Raw genomic sequence first — 17,908 nt, forward strand, 5'->3', positions numbered from 1 at the left:
AAAATTTGTTTCAAACAAGCAGCAGTGAAAAGCACTTTTGGGTCTGGTATTTGGCAGCTAGAAGCTGCTAATTTTATGACATCCCAGAGCTGCTTTTCTGACTCTTGGTTTCTTTCCTGCTAGTTTGTTTCCACAGTTTACAGAGCAGCAACTTTGAGTCACCTCTAAGATGGAGGAAGTCCATCAAGATTAAGGGATAGTGAGGCAAAGAGGAATAGATAAGAGTAATAAAAAAAGTAGAAAGGTAATATGCCCCATAAAGCATGAGATAAATGAAAGTTCTTAATTTATACAAGATGGATGTGATAAACCTTTTTTCTTTTCCTTTCCTCCTTCATTTCCTCCATATAACAAGTTAGAGGAGCTAGAGTGTAATACAATGAAAGCTGCTCATTCTGGGAAGAAGAGGGCCAACTTTTCAACTTGGATAAGTAGAGTTTGAGATTGCAAAAAGTGAAATTCATTGGACAGGGTATTCTGTCACAGACAACTCAAAATGGCCATTGCACACTAGTAGAATTAAAGCCAAGGAGTGTATTTTTTAGGTGTTCCTCCCAGATGCCTCTTCCTGAGTGAAATATTCCTTTTCTTACGTTCTCTACTGCTAGAATGCATTCAAAAGCAAGAGTATCATACAGATTATATTATTAGACAATATCCATCTAGCAGCTGTGAGCATCAGTAAAGTACTAGAAATTTAATTTAATTAAAGTTTTGTAGTATAAGAGGCTATATGAATTTTTGCGTGCTTGAATTAATGGAGGTAGGTCAGGTGATAATGGTATTTGTCTTAAGTGTTCTCCAGTCTAGGAAAGATGTGGCATTAGCTACCATTATAATGTGTGAAAACTATCTGAAATAAGCTTACTTGAAGGTTGCTTTTGGCTGGCAGTTGTATTTATTGTCTATATTGTTCAGACTACATTTCACTGAAGGTGTGAAGAAAGTACCCTTGCCTGCTTTCTTAAAATGAATAGCTTTCAGTATTTTCTCTTAAAATTTCACATTGTCCCAGCTAGTTTGACATAAGAATTTGTTGACTTGTTTTCTGTTAAGGTTCTCTCTTACCTTGTTTATTACCTAGTTTAAAGCATGTGAATGACAGTCCTAGTTTGCTTTAATTAAATGACACATACTGAAAAGAAACAGTTCAGAAAATGCTTCTGCTCCCGTGGGAGCAGGTAGTTACACCACAAGCTTCCTCCAAAATATTATTAACCTATAAAGGTTAGCGCTGACTGTGCTAAGACAGAAAAGTATCTGAGAAGGAACTATCAAAAATTGATGCCTTATCATTTCCCATAAGTAACATGTCTTTAAATACAGAATTTAGTACTTTGTTTACTTCAGGCTTGAGGAAAATGGTATATCCTGATTTGATACATAAATTTTAAAATGCCAAATTTAAAGGGTGGGGATGAAAAAAAAAAAGTCAAACTGTCCTGGAGGCACATTTTAGTCCTGTTAAAGTCAATGGCATAAATTTCATCAAGTTTCATCAGAGATGAAATTTCTTAGTTTGTTCCTTATTGTACATTGCTCACCAGAGTTATATAAACATCTGCATAAATTGTGTTTTGTTTCTGTTCCTGCTTGGAGCTGCTCAAGTTAGCCTCCACTCTGGCTTTTGTTGAGGATGCTTCAAGGATTTGTTCACTTCCTTGCCCAGGGAACATTGCCCAAGTCCTAATTTGGAAGTTGGTGAAATTACACGCCTGGAAAAAAGCTGGGGATTTTGGAATGCCTGAGTTTTACTTCAGCGTATGTTTAAAGTGTTAGCAAGGAAAATCAAGGAACAGTAAACAGACTTTTAACAAGATGTTAAATTACCTGATTTGGAAGATTTCAGTGCACAAGGAACTACTACATAGGTTTCTGATGGATGTGTATATTTGATGGATTAAACCTACCATGAATGTAGCAAGTATTCTCAGACATTACCAGCTGTTTCCTCATGACCTACATCCTTTCTTTTCTATCTCTCTTCCCATATGATACCCTCAGCTTTCTCAGGTACCCTCTGCTGTTTGTGCTTGGCCTTCTTGCTTGAGCAAGGACCTGCACATTCTTTGACTTGTTTGCAGTTACAGTTTGGCAGGGCTGGGGCAAACATGGTGCTTCTCACAGGAACTGAGCCCTCCTCTCCTCAGCAGTAACACTGATGCATGCTCTCCCACTGTTTTTTACAAAATTTCTGTGATGGATTTCAAGACTTCTGCCCATCAAACTTGTCCAAAATTGGCTGGTGGAGTGCAAAGACATTTAGGGAAACTGGGAAAGGATAAAACAGCAAAAGCCAGCTTCTAGAGCAGCCAAACCAAAAGGTTATTTAAAACAGTTTTAAAAAGCCACAGTCTAATTTGAAAAAAGTCATGTTTAGCGTAGTTTCAGAATTTTAAAAGGGAGTGAGTTGTGAATGATGACTTACTCCTGTGTCAGCATTGGGTTTGTGTATATTCTGTCAAATATTTTCCTTCCCATGTATGTTATTTCTTTTTCAGTGCAAAATAAGGATTGAAGTTGTAAATAATGATTATAGATTTGGGGTAACCACTTGTTTTGTAAAGGGCAGTGTAAAGGACTCAGCTTTTTCAAAACCCTTTAAGGTGCCTTTAAATAGATTTTTAAGTTACAGTCCTCTGACTGCTTAGTGCATTTTATCTGTTTTTTCAGTACTTCTGAAGAACTCTATGCTACCTGTTGCACTTTTGTGTAATTTCCTCTAAACCCATTGTGCACAGGATGACAAAAAAAGTGCTGTATGTGTTAGTCCAACAACAGGAGCTATCATTTAGCAATTGGATGCAATCAAATGTTATTTATGTGATTCCTTCTTCATTTGTTGTCCGAAAGAGATCTTAACACCTTGGTGGCCATATCAGCTTTTATTAAATGTGACTAAAAGAGGAAAAAGCATCATCTGGTATGTTGACTTTTTGAATTTCAAGAGTCAGCTTTCAAATTATTTCCGGTTGCTGTTTCATTGGTGTGGTGTTTGTACTAAGACATTAGGTAAAAGTGCATCCATCTGATTTGGAGGTGAATGATTTCAAAAGCTGCAGTAATGAGCAGTGCTGTTTGTCTACTGTATGTTCCAATTCAATCATATCTTTCTTGCGAAGAGAGGGAAGTATTTTTGCATAGCCACTCTCTCTTTCCTTTAAAAATCAGGGAAGGGAAACTGTTCTAACTTGTAGATTACTTTGTTATAAATCTTGAGTTCCTGAAAGCTTTTTTTAGTTATTTTTTGCACCAGTCTGTAGTGGTTGTAACAAAGTGATGATAGACTTTAGAGAACTGATAGAGACGTTTTCTTAATTCAGACCTTTAGCCATAACTGACAGTGTTGTGTGTATCCTGCTTCATAGAACCAGAGTCATAGAATGGCTTGGGTTGGAAGGGACCTTGAAGATCACTGAGTTTCAACCCCCCTGCCATGGGCAGGGACATCACCTGTTAGACCAGGTTACTCAAAGCACCATCCAGCCCAGCTTTGAACACTTCCAGGGATGGGACATAGTTTAAATACATTAGGACATAAAGATTTCTGTTTTAACATGAATTATCTCAGGTGGAACAGGCCTCAGGAGGTAAAATCTCTGGGGTTTGACTTATGGTGAGTGACACTGCTGTTATCTCATGGGGGAAGGTTAGCTCATAAAAGTAGGCAGGAGTTCAAAGAAATATGGGTGGAAGGGGACTGGTTTTCCCTTTTGGGGAGTTACAGTGCTGTAGGCTTTACAAATCTTCTGTTGCTGATTGCTTGTTTGAGAGAAGATTTTATCATAAGGTTTCATATTTGTTGATGACTTTCTAGAAAACGTTATAGTCGATCTGGTTTTTTGGAGAGGAAGTTATCTCTGCATCAAAGTGCAATACTTCTACTGTGTTGAGCAGCTTAAAATTCCATTTATTTGGTGTGCAGTTACATCAGATTCTCACAAACATCTGCTAAACAGCGTTTACTGCATTTGCTTTGTTAGATTTTTCATTTTGGGTAATTATGTTTCCAAAAATAATATGCTATATTCCATAGTAGTCTTAGATACATTCTTAAATTACTGCTGTGGTAAATTGCCAAATTTTTTAAGGAGATATACACGTAATAGAGTAGGAAAAATTTCTTCATGTAGGAGGAAGAGCTGCTAGGGACTACTCATGGCTTTTGTTATATGTATGAAAGTTAGTTGATGGCTCTTCTTCTAAGGATGCTGTTGACGTGATCTATGACTTGCAGTTCTGTTGTCTATCCAAGTTTGCAAATGGAGTTGGGATAAAGATTGGATCTTGAGGTGACAGAGTTATAGATGCTGTCTCACAGATCCCTTAGTCATCATGTTCTGCAGGATACCGGTAATACTTGCAGTGCTGGTTCATCTGCTGGTGTATACGCTTTGAATATATGTGTGAAAAACTGAGTCTATTCAATACTTGAAAACTGTAAAAACATCAGCCGTTGTGGCAGACGATACCTATGCATAGTTCGTGATCAGTCTCATTTAAAAACGACATAGAGTTTGGGGAAATTCTTAATTTACAGATGGCACGCATTCTCTGATCTTTTCCCTACATGTGTAAGTTTTAATAGCAATATGTTATGGCATTTACTATTATTTTCCAGTTCTCATTGTCTCGCAGTTTGACTTCTAAGACTGTTTGCCCATCATTGCTTTATTCTAGGTATCTGTGTTTTCTAGACTAACATTTTGGATAGGAATGTTTTTTATTTTTAGCTCTGATACATATATTATCAAACATGACAAAGAATAAAGTAAGTAGCCTAAAATTGCTGGGGTTTATATAAATGACCTCATATGTATCTTTTACTGATACCTTTCCCTGTGTTCCACTTTTCCTGTTTTTAGATGTGTGGTCAGCAGGCTGTGTATTGGCTGAACTGTTACTAGGACAACCGATCTTTCCAGGTGACAGTGGTGTGGATCAGTTGGTGGAAATAATCAAGGTATGGAATTTTAAGAGTTGTTTTGACTGCACTATTCCTTGGGAATCAGCATGAAAACATGCACTGTTATAAACCTGTGAACACACATATGTTCTGTCACCATTGTACAGGGTTTTGCATGTAAGCGGTGTTTGAAAATACTTCTCATGCTTTTTTGAGAACCTGATGATCTTTATTTGTTCTTCTTGCAGTCATGCATAGTCATATGTCATCTTTTAATTATATAGGGTTTTTTTCCCTGATAAAGGATTGCACTTTCAGTGTGCTTGGAAAAAGTGCTTACATACTGAGCCAGTATTTATTAACGTATGATTTTCATTCTTTAAGAATCTGACTCTTTTGCCTTTGTTGCATGCAGTTAGTACTTGGCTTTGAAAACAGTGTTATTAAATTCCTCGTGCCAGATTCTTCACATGTGTAGTTGCCTTCTCTTCTTCCTTCTAGCTCTCTGAGATGAAAGGTGAGAAAGGGCACTTGTTTTTGCAGATAGGGAATTCAGGACATGTAGGGCAAAGGTACCTTCCACCCAAAGAGTCTTGGTCTTGAAAGTAAAAGACCTAATGTTTTAGAATACATAACATTTATATATCACTTATGTCCAAGCACATCTTGATTTATTTCATTTGGAAAGCTGTGAATGTTCTGTGGTTCTCAAATTGGAGGCATGTAAGAATAGTTCATGGACTAAAGGATTGTTGTCTGACTTCCCAGCACTCTTTCTGCTTCAGCTTCTGCAGTGAAAGAAACAAGATTTCCAGAGAAAACAGTATATTTTTTCCTCTGAATCTATGGTATGCGTATAACGAGATGGCATTGTTACAGAGGACGTGTGCACATGCTGATCAGCTTTATTGATTTCATCACCACAAGGGGACTGTATTAAAAGAATTTCCTCTTTCATTTTGCCACTTAACTAACTAACTTGATGTATACTGTATTTGTGTGGCATGCATGTGAAAAGCTCCTCAAAACCAAAATGTATGGGCAAAAGAGTAGAACTTGCTACTTGTGTCTGTGTTACTAGCTAGAAGAGCTGTGGTGTCTCTGTCCGTGTCCTAACAGTGTGTGTGATATGAACCAGCACTGAATGGTCATTCTCCTGCGTGGAGGATGTGGGCTGGTGAGGCTCAGTGGGATGTGCTATGACCTTTCTAGGCTCTCACCACATCTCTTCCAGCTTTTGACCATGCAAACGTGGCTTCTGTTATGGTGGGTTTCTGTGTCTCCTGCTGGAAATCCTCCAGTCAACAACTTTTCTCTGGGGGCTCCATGTTTTGCACCTACTTCTGCTACAACTTTCTCTATTTCTTTCTATTGCCTTTCTGCCCGGTGTATTTCAAACTCAATTTATCCAAGTTGGGTCAGTTTACACAGGAAACACTAGTGGAAAACTAGATCTGCTCTCAGAGGTGGGGCTGAGAATGGCACAAGTGACAATGTTTTTTTCTTTTGAGAGGTGTCTTGGAGCTGTGTGCTGCTTTTGCTGCTCTGCTTTTGTGAGATGTGAAGTGGTCCCTCTGAACTCTTTAGATAACCAGAATTCCTCAGGATTTCATGTGGTAATGTGTAGTGTTTGCCTTTGGAATTTTTGAAGAGTCCCGGTTTGTTTCTTGATTCTGCAATCCTGAGAAACTACATCTAGTCACAGAATCAATTAGGTTGGAAAAGACCTCTGCGATCATCAAGTCCAACCTGTGACCAAGCACCACCATGTAAACTAGACCATGGCACTGAGTGCCACCTCCAGTCTTTCCTTAAACACTTCCAGGGACGGTGACTCCACCACCTCCCTGAGCAGCCCATTCCAACCAATCACCCTTTCTGTGAAGGAGTTCCTCCTAATGTCCAAAGTAAACCTCCCCAGCACAACTCAAGACTGTCCTCTTCTTTGGTCACTAGTTGCCTGGGAGAAGAGGCCAACCTCCATCTGAATTTTTGTAACTACAACTGTTTATATCACAGTGACTATCCATGGCTCAATCAGAAATCTGAGAGTAGAGAGACCTTTCTAGCAAAAGCATAGTGCTCTGCCCTGCCATTGCTTTGATATTCACAATGTAGAGGTAAAATAATCAGGAGAAAGATGTTCTCTTATTATTGACCTGCTTGTCAAGCAGAGATTTGTGGTTTGGTTGAAAGTTTGCTAGAAGCTGTTAAGATCAGCAGTTCTGCAGTATTGAAGAAAACATCTGTGAACTAGTAATTTCATAGCATGTATGTGTTCCAGTTGTGGTGATTCTTTGTTTACACCAGTTGTATTGAAGCAGAGGAGTACTTCAATAAAATTGGTGGTAGCCTATGTACCATCTGTGGTGGTAACTTCTCTTGACTAACTCACAGTAGTGACAATACTGGCAAACTAATGTTATTTCTCAGGAAATATCCACTGTAAAGGATACTTCAGTAAATTATAGGTTGAGATTATGATTTTCACCCCTGCAGAAACAAAATTCTGCATCATTTCCTTAAACGTATAAAGGGGGATACTTAATGATCATTCATACCTGTGTTGTGGTGGGGTTTTCTCATCCTCTGGGACCTATGTAGCCCACTACACATTAAGTTAAGTGAAACAAATGTAGGGATAACTCCATTTTACAGGAAACTTGGTCTCTTCAATAAAAAAGTTCTAGTGCTGAGACAGCATGTTTTAGAAAAGTCTGAGAGAACAAATGCTGTAGATCTTGCAGTAATCACAAAAAAGGATGTTTGCTGAACTTTTAAAGAAGTATCTTGTAAAATGTGAGCCTGAATGGGTGGGTGCCATGAATGTTTTTCTGCCAGTGTATTTGTTGCTGAAGCAGCATATATTCTGAAGGCAGCACTAGAAGAGAAGCTGAGTGCAAACTGCAGAAGTGGGCTGTTTTTCAGGGCCCTTGTCTACCAAATCTTCTGTTGTGAAGCTTTTATGAACTTTTCAGAAAAGCCCTAACAGAAGGTGAAGGTGAGAATACAGAGAGAGTTATAATTGAGAATATTGCATTTGAAATCAACAGCTCTGAGAAACTGTCTTGGAAAGTGCATGAATTGGGTAATGGGGTGCTTCCCTTGTAATGCTGTACTCACTGACAAGTATTTCTCATAGTGGGAGTAGGGAGAGAGAGAATCATCAAATTTCAAGTAATTTTTCCTCACTGTTTGAAAATTAGGAAAAAGTAGAAAGTGAGGTCCTCAATTTTCCGTTTTGCCAGCTGTTGGCAGGGATCCATCCCATCTACTGTGTATCCCTTAAAAATGACCAATAACCAAATTGAGCAGATTTGGTTTCGAAATCTGCAAAGAAGACATGAAACATTGTGCTCCTCTGCACTTCCAGAATGATGCTTAAATTCGACTTAGATTTGAAAGGTTGGCATAAGAGAAGCAACCCATGTGAGTGAGTTTGGGTTTCACAGCCTCAATACAGCTGAAGACATATGCAATCCTGCAGCATAAAAATGACCAGAAATGTCAAATCTTGGTGCAGCATGTCAAATGTAACGTTGTATAAGATTTCCTTTAGAGTAGGATTAGTTAAAAAAATATGATAGATGATGTCCACTTCTTCCCTTTGCTGCCACAGAATACTAGTATTTAAAGCTTTCATTGTAACAGATTTGTTAGCTAGCTGGCTGTAGGAGAAGCGGAGCACTTGTAGGACAGCAGTGAACTTGATAGAAGGTTGCAGGCTGGGACCTGTGAGCTGCTCTTTGACTGTCTTGGAGTCATGCTCTCCGGGTACCTTTGTTGGAACTGTATGTCTGAAATTTAGGGACCAGGAAAATGGAGTATTTTGAACTCCCAAAAAGGGCTATAGGAAGAAAATATTTATCCCCACATTTGGAAATGCATCTTACTTTCATCCCTTAAATTTACTCAATTCCACTGCAAGAGAGGTCACTTAGAAACTTTACTGCTGGTTCTTATCAATTCCAGATGACTGAGTCACAGTCACACTTGTCCATTTCTTTGAGCCAAGATAAATTTTTCAGTTGTCTCTTCAGTTGCTTACTCAGCTTTGATTATTCAGAGTTCATTTTGCAACACAGCAAGTGGATGCTACACCTGGCTATGAAGTTTTTTACATTAGACTGGATAATGATGACTTCAAAATACCATCACATTAAACTTATCCTCCTTTCTTATGCAGTTCTTGATGATATCCCCTTGGTAGCTGTGTTCATGAAAATAGAATTTCTGTTACACGTCAGTTGGCACAGATTGTCCTTCCTGCAGCCGTTTGCCCAACATCTTCAGTCCCTTGCTGCATCACATGCATTTTTGGCTCTTGACAGACTTTGATTCACTTTCAGCAGCCTTCATGTAGTTTAATTTCAAGCAGTCTTGCAAGATCTTCTCTATCCAGTTGCACCTGGAGTTTCTCCAGACTTACTGCATATTTGCAAACTGCTCTGAAAAACTCTGCCCCTCTAGAACCACAGCATCACATCCGTGTGAATCAAAAGACAGTCCCCTTCTTTTAAGCTTCTTTGTCTTGTTCCTATTTCTTTAAATATGGTCTTTCCAGATGTTCTCAATCTGACTGGGAAAGAGAGATCTATAACCACTTACCCTGACAAAATGATATTTGATATGGGGAAATACTGTCTTGGAGCTTCATCTGAAGAAATAATTTAACCAGAGTACATTCTTGTTGAATACTTATGCTATTACAGGAGAGAAATCATTTACAGTGCTTTTTCCAAATTTTCATCTTGAATGGTGACTTTTCCTCCCTGTTTTTAGCTCTTGCTAAATGTTCCAAATGTTAGGTTGTCCCATCGCTGGGATATCTCAAGTGGGTAACCCAATATACTCATTAAAATTCATGCTCCTACTGGCTTTCAAGTGACATGTCCTTCAGAAATGTGCTTGTTTTTTGAAGCAGGCACAGTGACAGTGTGGATTTCATCAGTGGCCACATAAGGAAATTATGTACAAGTAAACACTACTACCTCAGAGCAGTCATACAGTCCTGTACCTGATGGATTCTTCCAGCAGCCCAGGAGGGTTGCAGTTGCTACTTCCGTATTTAAAATCCACTGTGCAAGTCAGATCCTGCTGAATGCAGCTTGAAAGAAGGAGCTCTTAGACCTCAGGAGTGAGTTTGGGTTTGGGTTTTTTTTTTGAGTTGCAGTCAGGACAGACTCCTTCATAAATCTCCAATCTTGTACACACAGCCTGGAGTGAAGCAGTGGTGTCTTGTAGGACTGCCGTGCTCCCTGTGAACGCTTGGCATTCTGGGGATGTTCTTGGCCCCCTGAGCTCTAGCAGCTTTCCAGAACCATCAAGGTAAAACTGTCTGGGATATGCCCCCAGACTAAAACATCTTCAAGCAGAGCTCTTGCAGACAGTGGTTACTCTTTATTCCCCCTGCAAAAAGTGACTCTCAGAAGTATAATTGTTTTGTTTCTAAGATAATTATCTCCTGAAGGTTTCTGTTTAGTACCTTCCTCCTACTCCTCAAAAAACCATCTTTTTCAGAAGAATGAAGCAGCAGTAATTGTCTGAGCAGCCCTGGACATGGGGAGGGCAGCACCTGCCAATCTGCCTTGCGTTTTCTTTACCGGAAATATTTTTCCATATGCTGCTATTTAGAGTATATGAGATGAATCAACTAACTTGTGAAAACTGCAGGAAAGGAATGGGGGATGGGGGTGGGGGTGGTGTTCAGTTTGAGTTTTTTGTTTCCTACTGCACTGTGTGATTATTTCTTGCACCAAAACTGGCATTTCATGGTAATTTAGGAGGAATAATAAAATCTTCTTCCCATAGTTCTGTGGGTAAGGGGGAGCAAGGGGAAAAAAATGTATGAAAAAACAAACTCAGTAGTATCAGGAATCCTATTCATGTGTAACTTTTTGGGCTCTTGACAGTTTTACTGAGCCTAATGCTAAGTATAGACTGCAATTATAATATATGGCTCATGCTCAAATGTCAAGGTACTATTTTGGGCTCAGTTTCTGAAATAAAATAAATCCAGTCATAGTAGTTAATGGGGAGAGAGGAGCCATCTCTTCCAGGAGAATAAGCTGTAGGAGAGTGTGTTTCATTTTATTGGATGTGGTCCTGTGCTGATGACCTACCTGCATCTGACATGGGCTTTCACATGGATGTTCTGTTCTCAGCCCTAGGGAAGTCTCCTGACTTTTTTTTTTCCCTGATGTCCCCCCACATCACAACTTGGCTGTTTCTGTGCCTCATGTAATTCATCACTTCCAGTGCTTGCAGGCAGGCAGTGTAAAAAAAGTTGATGAGCAATTATATTGATGTCAGCGGTGACAATGGGTATCTTCCTATTCCTGATGTATAGCTCCTCTTGTGCTTGTGAATAGAAGAAATCTCTATATTTAGTTGGCTTTCATTGTTTGACAAGGGTCTGTTTTTGAAAGGAAGTGTAGATAAAGTGAGTAAGTTTATTTTGCTTTCTACCACAAACCTCTTGAAGTATTATTTCAAGCTGACCCATGTTTACTGCTTGAGATGCCTACACCATGTATTTTTTAAAAAACTAGTTGGCACACCTCTCACAACTTTCTGAAGAGGTGCAGTCATGCTTGCAGAAGTATTCATTATCCCATCTGGTAAGCCATAAACATCAGACTTTTAGGAACACATTTCCTTATAAACTTGCACCATTCTCCCAAGGGAAGATCACTACAGCACTGCAACCATGGCTTTGTAGAGCTTTCTGATTTAAATATAACCACCTTCTTCTCTCTCTAGTTCAGTCATTACCAGCTGGAGCTTCTGAACCCTTGGTGTCCTTACGCTTCTAACTGATTTCTACATTTTGGCAAAGGTTCAGCAGTAATAATGGTTGTCGTAAAGGGCTTTTTATTCCACTGGGATTTGTTAAAACCCTTGGCAGTTTCCTTTTCCTCTGGTGTTGCAACAGTGTGGGTTTGGTCATAAATGACTCAGCACAGTTTCACATAGTGAAGCCAGGTGTGGACAGCAGCTGTCTTGGTATTGGGGCGTAACTAAGGTGTCTTTTGGAGCTGAATATCATCCATCTTTTTCTCCTATGAAAATTTGATTGCAAGAACATAAAATTAATATCTTTATGCTATTTGTAATGGAACACAGGGCTTATTCCAGGTTCATAAGTCTCCCCCTTCTTGTTTGGTAAGGAAGACATTATTGTGAGCTGTAGCTTTTCTTTAATTGCAGGAGGATACATACCATTACTCTACCTCCATGAACCCTGTTCTTGGATTAAAAATTCTTTGGGGAGCTTCATCTATTACAGATTAATGTCAAGGGAAAAACTTGACAGAAAATACTGTGAAACCTGTTGTGTTCTATTTTTGTTCCAAGAGAATCAGAGCAGTGTCTGCCTTCTCAGAAAGTGTATTCTTTAGTTAATCTTAGTAGATAATGTTTCTTTTTTTTTATTTAAGAGAGGATGATGACCAATCGCAAATGAAGAGCAGGACTAGTTGACCTGTTACCTTCATTAGCAGAAAGATGCCTTGTAGTCTCATGTAGACTCCACTTGATTCATTTGAAAGTTTAGTCTTCATTCCAGTTACAGTTGATTCCATCAGGCAACTACATTTTTATTATTACAGTACTTTGGTTTTCTTTTTTTTTTTTCCAACTTTTTCCTTGACAATACCACTTTTCATAAGACTCCCCAAGAATTAGAATAGCATGTGCTAATCTGCAATGACCTGAATAATTCGGCATTGGACCCTGTATTTCTCAAGAGCTCACTGACTTTTGCAAGATCAGTGGGGATCTTACCAGTGCACAGAATATGTGAAGGGAAGGTGCAAAGAAGAGGGAGCCAGCCTCTTTTCTTTGGCATCCCATGACAGGACAAGAAGAATGGGCACAAATTAAACACATGAAATTCAATCTGAACAAAACCAGTTTCTGCTGTCAGGGTGGTAAACACTGGAACATGTTGCCCAGAGAGGCTGTAGAGTCTCCATCCCTGGAGATACTCAGAGCCCATCTGGACATGGTCTTGGGCAGTCGACTCTTGACAATGCCGATTGTGCAGGGGGTTTGGACTGGGTGACCTCCTGAGGACCCTTCCAACCTCAACTGTTCTGTGATTCTGTGAAAATTCTCTCCAAGTACATCTGCTCCATAGTATTTTCAGAATTGGTATAGCAAGAACAGCTGTTTCATGGAGTAATTCTGCCAAGAATGTGTGAAGTAATTCATGCTTCTTTCCATTTCAAACAGAAAGAGCAGTCACGTATATGACTTTTTTAAAAGAAGAGGTTTGACCAATTTTTGCAACAGCTTAAATGATTGCTGTTACCAAGGTTACTTGAAGGTATTCCTAATATACTGAAAACTCAGTGTGAATCAGTGAGGTACAGTTTCAAAATAATGTGGCAAACAGTGTTGGTGTGTTGAGGAGTGAGGAGAGATCCACTACAGGACCTCTTCAAGATATGTCAAGTACTGGTACAATTTTACAGTTTATCGCTTTATTCATCCCACTCTTTTGGATTGTAATTTGAATTTGACACAGTCATTAAAACTTCTTCCAATCTACTTCCCTTTTGGTTTTAGGGTGAGTTTCAGGGTGTGTTGTTTTGTGGTTCTTTTTTTTTTTCCTTTAATCTACTTTCAGTACAAATTGGAAGTGCAATCTAGTTTTTTCAATCCAGAGAGAACAAAGTAAATACACTGAGTAGCTAATATAAGTCACTTTTCCTTTCGTACAGTTATTTCATGTGTCAAAGGTTGCTGTGTAGCTGAAAGGTCAGATGATCTCTTCTTGCAGCCACCATGATCCCTCTTCAGTACTTTCTTTTCTAATCATTTATGAGACCTTAAGTGCTGTTTCTTAGATGCCTGTTGCTCCCTCACATCATCTGGATTCACAGCTGTGTTTCTAGTGAAATGTGTGAATAGACATTGTCTGTGGCTTCTGCCATGAAATTGCCCTTGCCTATCTAATCTGGATTCTCTCTGATGCTAAAAAACATTCTTTAAATATACTTGCACTGTGTGAGTTCCTGTTCTGAGCAGCCTTGGCAACTGAGCCAGTTTGATGAATTTTGGCTATATTAAAAATAAATCTACTCTTTGCTTCTTCTCAGAAAAGCTGTTAAAGGAATTTTTTGAGGAGGAAAGGGGTAAAGAAGGTAAATATGCTTTTAAAAAAGTCCTGTTTATATGAGGCAGGCATGAAAACAGCTTCTAGAAATGGTGTGTGAGCAAGTTGCCCGGCGGTTTTCAGGAAGTTAATTTAAGTAATCAAAAAAACTTCCAAGGTTTTGTAAATTACTTTTATCCTGAATCAGGATGAAAATAATATTTGGGGGTGTGAAATCCCCTCATCTTTTAGAATTGGAAAGCTTTGAGAGTGATGGTCATCAAAGCTTTGAGAGCAGCACCATCTTGGCAGGAGCTGTGTGGCTGATGATCTGGTGGGTGCCAGACAGAAAATGAGCAGAGAAAGGGCACGTTTTCCTGTCAGCTTTTTTGTTCCTTTGAAAGTTGAGCAAAATGTATGGAATCCTGCAAACACCTTCTTTTTTTACCACCTGAACAAAACCAGTGTTTTCAGATATACCCAGAAAAACCTTCTGTGTCAGCTCTGAGAGGAACCCTTGGCTCTTAGGGTTTTAAATCCCCACAAATGCCAGGGCGTACAAAACGTGATCATTTGTTTTGTACAACTTGTTGGTCAAATTTGTTATCCAAGAAGCAACTGTCTGAACAAGTTGAAGGGGTTTATTTCTTCTGCTGCTACTCTTTATTTGAAAGGTTGCTTTGTGGGTAGGATTTTAGTTTGTGTCACGCAACTCGTATTTTAAATAGCAGAGATATCAAGTTCCATTCATAATACCTGATGATAGTTTCTCTGTTGCACAAATTACTCCAACAGCAATTACTTTGCTCTTTTACCCTTTACCTGACTTTTTAGAGTGCATTTTTGTAATTTCCACTCTTCTAACAGTATGAAAATGTACACAGATATCTGATTTTGTAACCAGATATTTCTCCATCAACCAGTAAGGCAGAGTGCCTAATGTCATATTGTGGATCATTTGTTGCCTGGTGGTGACAGTGCAGTCTGATGAGATGAGGTGATAACATCATGCTAATCTGTATGGCAAGAGATTTATCACGGGGCCAGATTAGCGTGGCTACAGGTTTCCTATAGGAAGGTGAGCATGAGCTCAACACAGAGGAGCAACTCCTGCCTTCTGCCATCTCCTCTTCTCTCTGCAGAGCAAAAAGATGCCCAGCAACTGAGTGCAAGCAGAAAAGAACAGGATTTTTTGAACATACTTTGCAATTTTTTTATAAAGCTAGAAGACTATGGCTCTCTCACACTTAGTGGTAACTGAACAGAAAGCATTGATGCCATATTGTCTGGCCAATTCCCTCAAGGGATTTCTGAAATCCTTTCAAAATATATCCACCCCTACAAAGAGATGTGCAGTTGTGTTATTTCTCATACAACTACTAATTTGCATCTATAAATAACATTGTGCAGATTCTGGGAACGAGAAATACAACTTGGTGAAAGTAAAACTGAGGTGGTATGCCTTTTAGGTGCTTCCAGGTTAGATTTAAACTGAGTCTGTCTTCCATGTGGAAATACTGAGGTAGGGAAACACCACCCAAACCCACACAGTTTTGTTTGTAGGGTAAGGGGGAGAACCTGTCTGGCTTGGCTCAGCAGTAACTGGCTGATCTTATAAGTTTGTTCATGGCTTGTAAAATCAGTCTGTGCTACTGGTCTGATCCTTAATCAGCCATGTGCAGTGAACTGCAACCCCTGAATGTGTTTGGTGGTACTGTTTTATAACAATCTAGAGTGAACTCTCTTCCTTATTGAAATATCAGTAAGTTTGAGAAAGATGCTTGAATTTCGTGAAAAGTGTAGAAGATAATTAATTTTTCGACACTGGACTTGGAGCATGAACTGAATTGCCAGCAAGCGACTCCTGAAGTTGGAGCAAGGGCCACTAAGATGATGAAGGAACTGGCGCATCTGTCAGATGAGGAGAGATTGCAAGAGCTGTCACTGTTCAGCCTGAAGCAGAGAGGACTCAAGGGGGTCTCATCAATGTCTATAAATGCCTTGTGGTGGGAGGGAAGAAGAAACAACCAGGATCTTCTCAGTGTTGGCCGCTGACTGGGCAAGTAGCAGAGGCACAGAGTAGAACACATTTTTTTACTGTGAAGGGTGGTCAAAGACTGGAGCAGATTGCCCAGAGAGGGGACCTCCCTCTCCTAGGAGCAAAAGTTTTGTTGTTTTGCTCTCAAGCCTGTATTAACTTACTTGTTACACAACTTGACTTCAGTTTTCTTAATGTCTGATAGGTTATGCTTCAGTCTTCATTACTGTATGAATATGAAGCGTATCTTAACAATTTGCCTTCTTTTCTCTCTCCTGTCTAGGTTCTGGGAACGCCTACAAGGGAGCAAATTAGAGAAATGAATCCAAACTATACTGAATTCAAATTTCCTCAGATTAAGGCACATCCATGGACTAAGGTGAGTCTATATGATCTGAATAATAAAGACATGGGCTCAAAGTAAAAATTCAAGGAGTTCAGTTTGGTCAGTGATTTGGTGGTTTTCAGTCTAAACTGGGTGCCTTTGAATAAGCTGGGGACCTGCAAACTTTAGATGTAGCTGGGGAGAAGAAGGTATTGAAGGAGTGCACTGTAATGTACATTGGTCTGGGGCTTTTGAGGTTGCCTATAGGTGGGTTATTTTTTGTTTTAACAATGGTGTCTGTGTGTTTATAGCAGATTGCAATATATCTACATCCTGTCATGGTATAAATTGATGTGCACAGAAGTCACACAGAAATGAGAAAATGTTCCAGTGGTACATATGACACTTTTGTAATACTGTTACATATTGTGAAGAGGGCTGACAGTCACTGTTTTAACTGCTTCACTCATAGATAATATTCTATTTGTACTCCTGTAGGTTTGCTGTTGAGGGGGGTGTTTTTTCTTGGAGTTACTTCTTAAGGTTTCTTATTACCTAGATTTCACAGGGAGACACCAATGCAGTACATGCAGAAAATATTATAACCTCCACGATCAAAAAGGAAGCTGCTAGCATGGAAACAAATATATTGCTCCACAATTATTAAGTCTTCCACATATCAAGGAATGATGAATATTTGACTTGGGACAGAGTAACAATCATTTAGTTAGCCACTTGGGTGTGGAATAAATTAAATATTGTGTCTGAAACAATTGAAACCTGGGTAGTTAATGTTTTATTTTTACTGCTTGAGGAATGTCTGATATAGTCATAGGGTATTTTCATCATATCTCAACACTCAGGTTTCCTTCTGCTAAGAAAGCAATATCTGTGCATGGAAGGATTGCATCCTTAGCTGAACACATGGTCAGGTCAGATTCTTTTGGACCAAATGCTCTGTTGTGATAGAAACTCTGAATAAACAAATTAAAGCTAGTTGATAGGAGACCATGTACATGATAGGTACATGTCAGGGCAGGTACTACGTCAGTATTTTTGCGACAGACTCTCCAATGAGTCATGTACCACGTGAATTCTCCTTTTCCCCAGTAATTCCTTGTTTGCATTTCCATATCAGACTTATTTTCTGTGTGTTGGTTAAGTGATGTATAATAGCATGGGAGCCTAGTAGATCCAGCAAGGCTTTATGTTAACAAGGGAAAAAATTTAAGACAGAAGTCTCTGGGAGCAGTCTCTTCTGTTTTGAATTGCATCATGATAAAAATCACAAAAATAAGTCCAAAAACCTTGTAGCACTGAATATTAGAGTTGCATCTGAATTCCTGCATTAAAGATGTTTGGATTAGAGGGGGTTAAATTAATATGCAGTGGAGTAGAAGTGCAGAGATGTACTGTAGAACACGGTTAAGCATCTGATCTGTGCAACTCATCTTATGCCTGAATAGTCTTAAGAATCATCTGTGTGCACCTGATGGTCTGTTAGACCACAGCAGAGATCTTTTGGCAAATGGAAGCTTC

At 39.2% G+C, this 17,908-nt stretch overlaps 1 protein-coding gene across 2 annotated transcripts in view; it reads left to right on the plus strand.

Moving 5' to 3' along the window:
- GSK3B (glycogen synthase kinase 3 beta) overlaps nucleotides 1-17,908 on the plus strand; it is a 152,935-nt gene that overhangs the window by 104,397 nt on the left and 30,630 nt on the right. For both annotated transcript variants that reach the window (XM_051779970.1, XM_051779971.1), the window contains exons 7-8: nucleotides 4,866-4,963; nucleotides 16,328-16,423. In XM_051779970.1, the coding sequence (XP_051635930.1) occupies nucleotides 4,866-4,963; nucleotides 16,328-16,423 (194 nt within the window). The remainder of the gene's footprint in view (nucleotides 1-4,865; nucleotides 4,964-16,327; nucleotides 16,424-17,908) is intronic.

The sequence above is a fragment of the Manacus candei genome, unplaced genomic scaffold (genome assembly GCF_025592945.1).
Source record: "Manacus candei isolate 608988 ecotype Guabito, Panama unplaced genomic scaffold, ASM2559294v1 h1tg000014l, whole genome shotgun sequence".
Classification (NCBI taxonomy): domain Eukaryota; kingdom Metazoa; phylum Chordata; class Aves; order Passeriformes; family Pipridae; genus Manacus; species Manacus candei.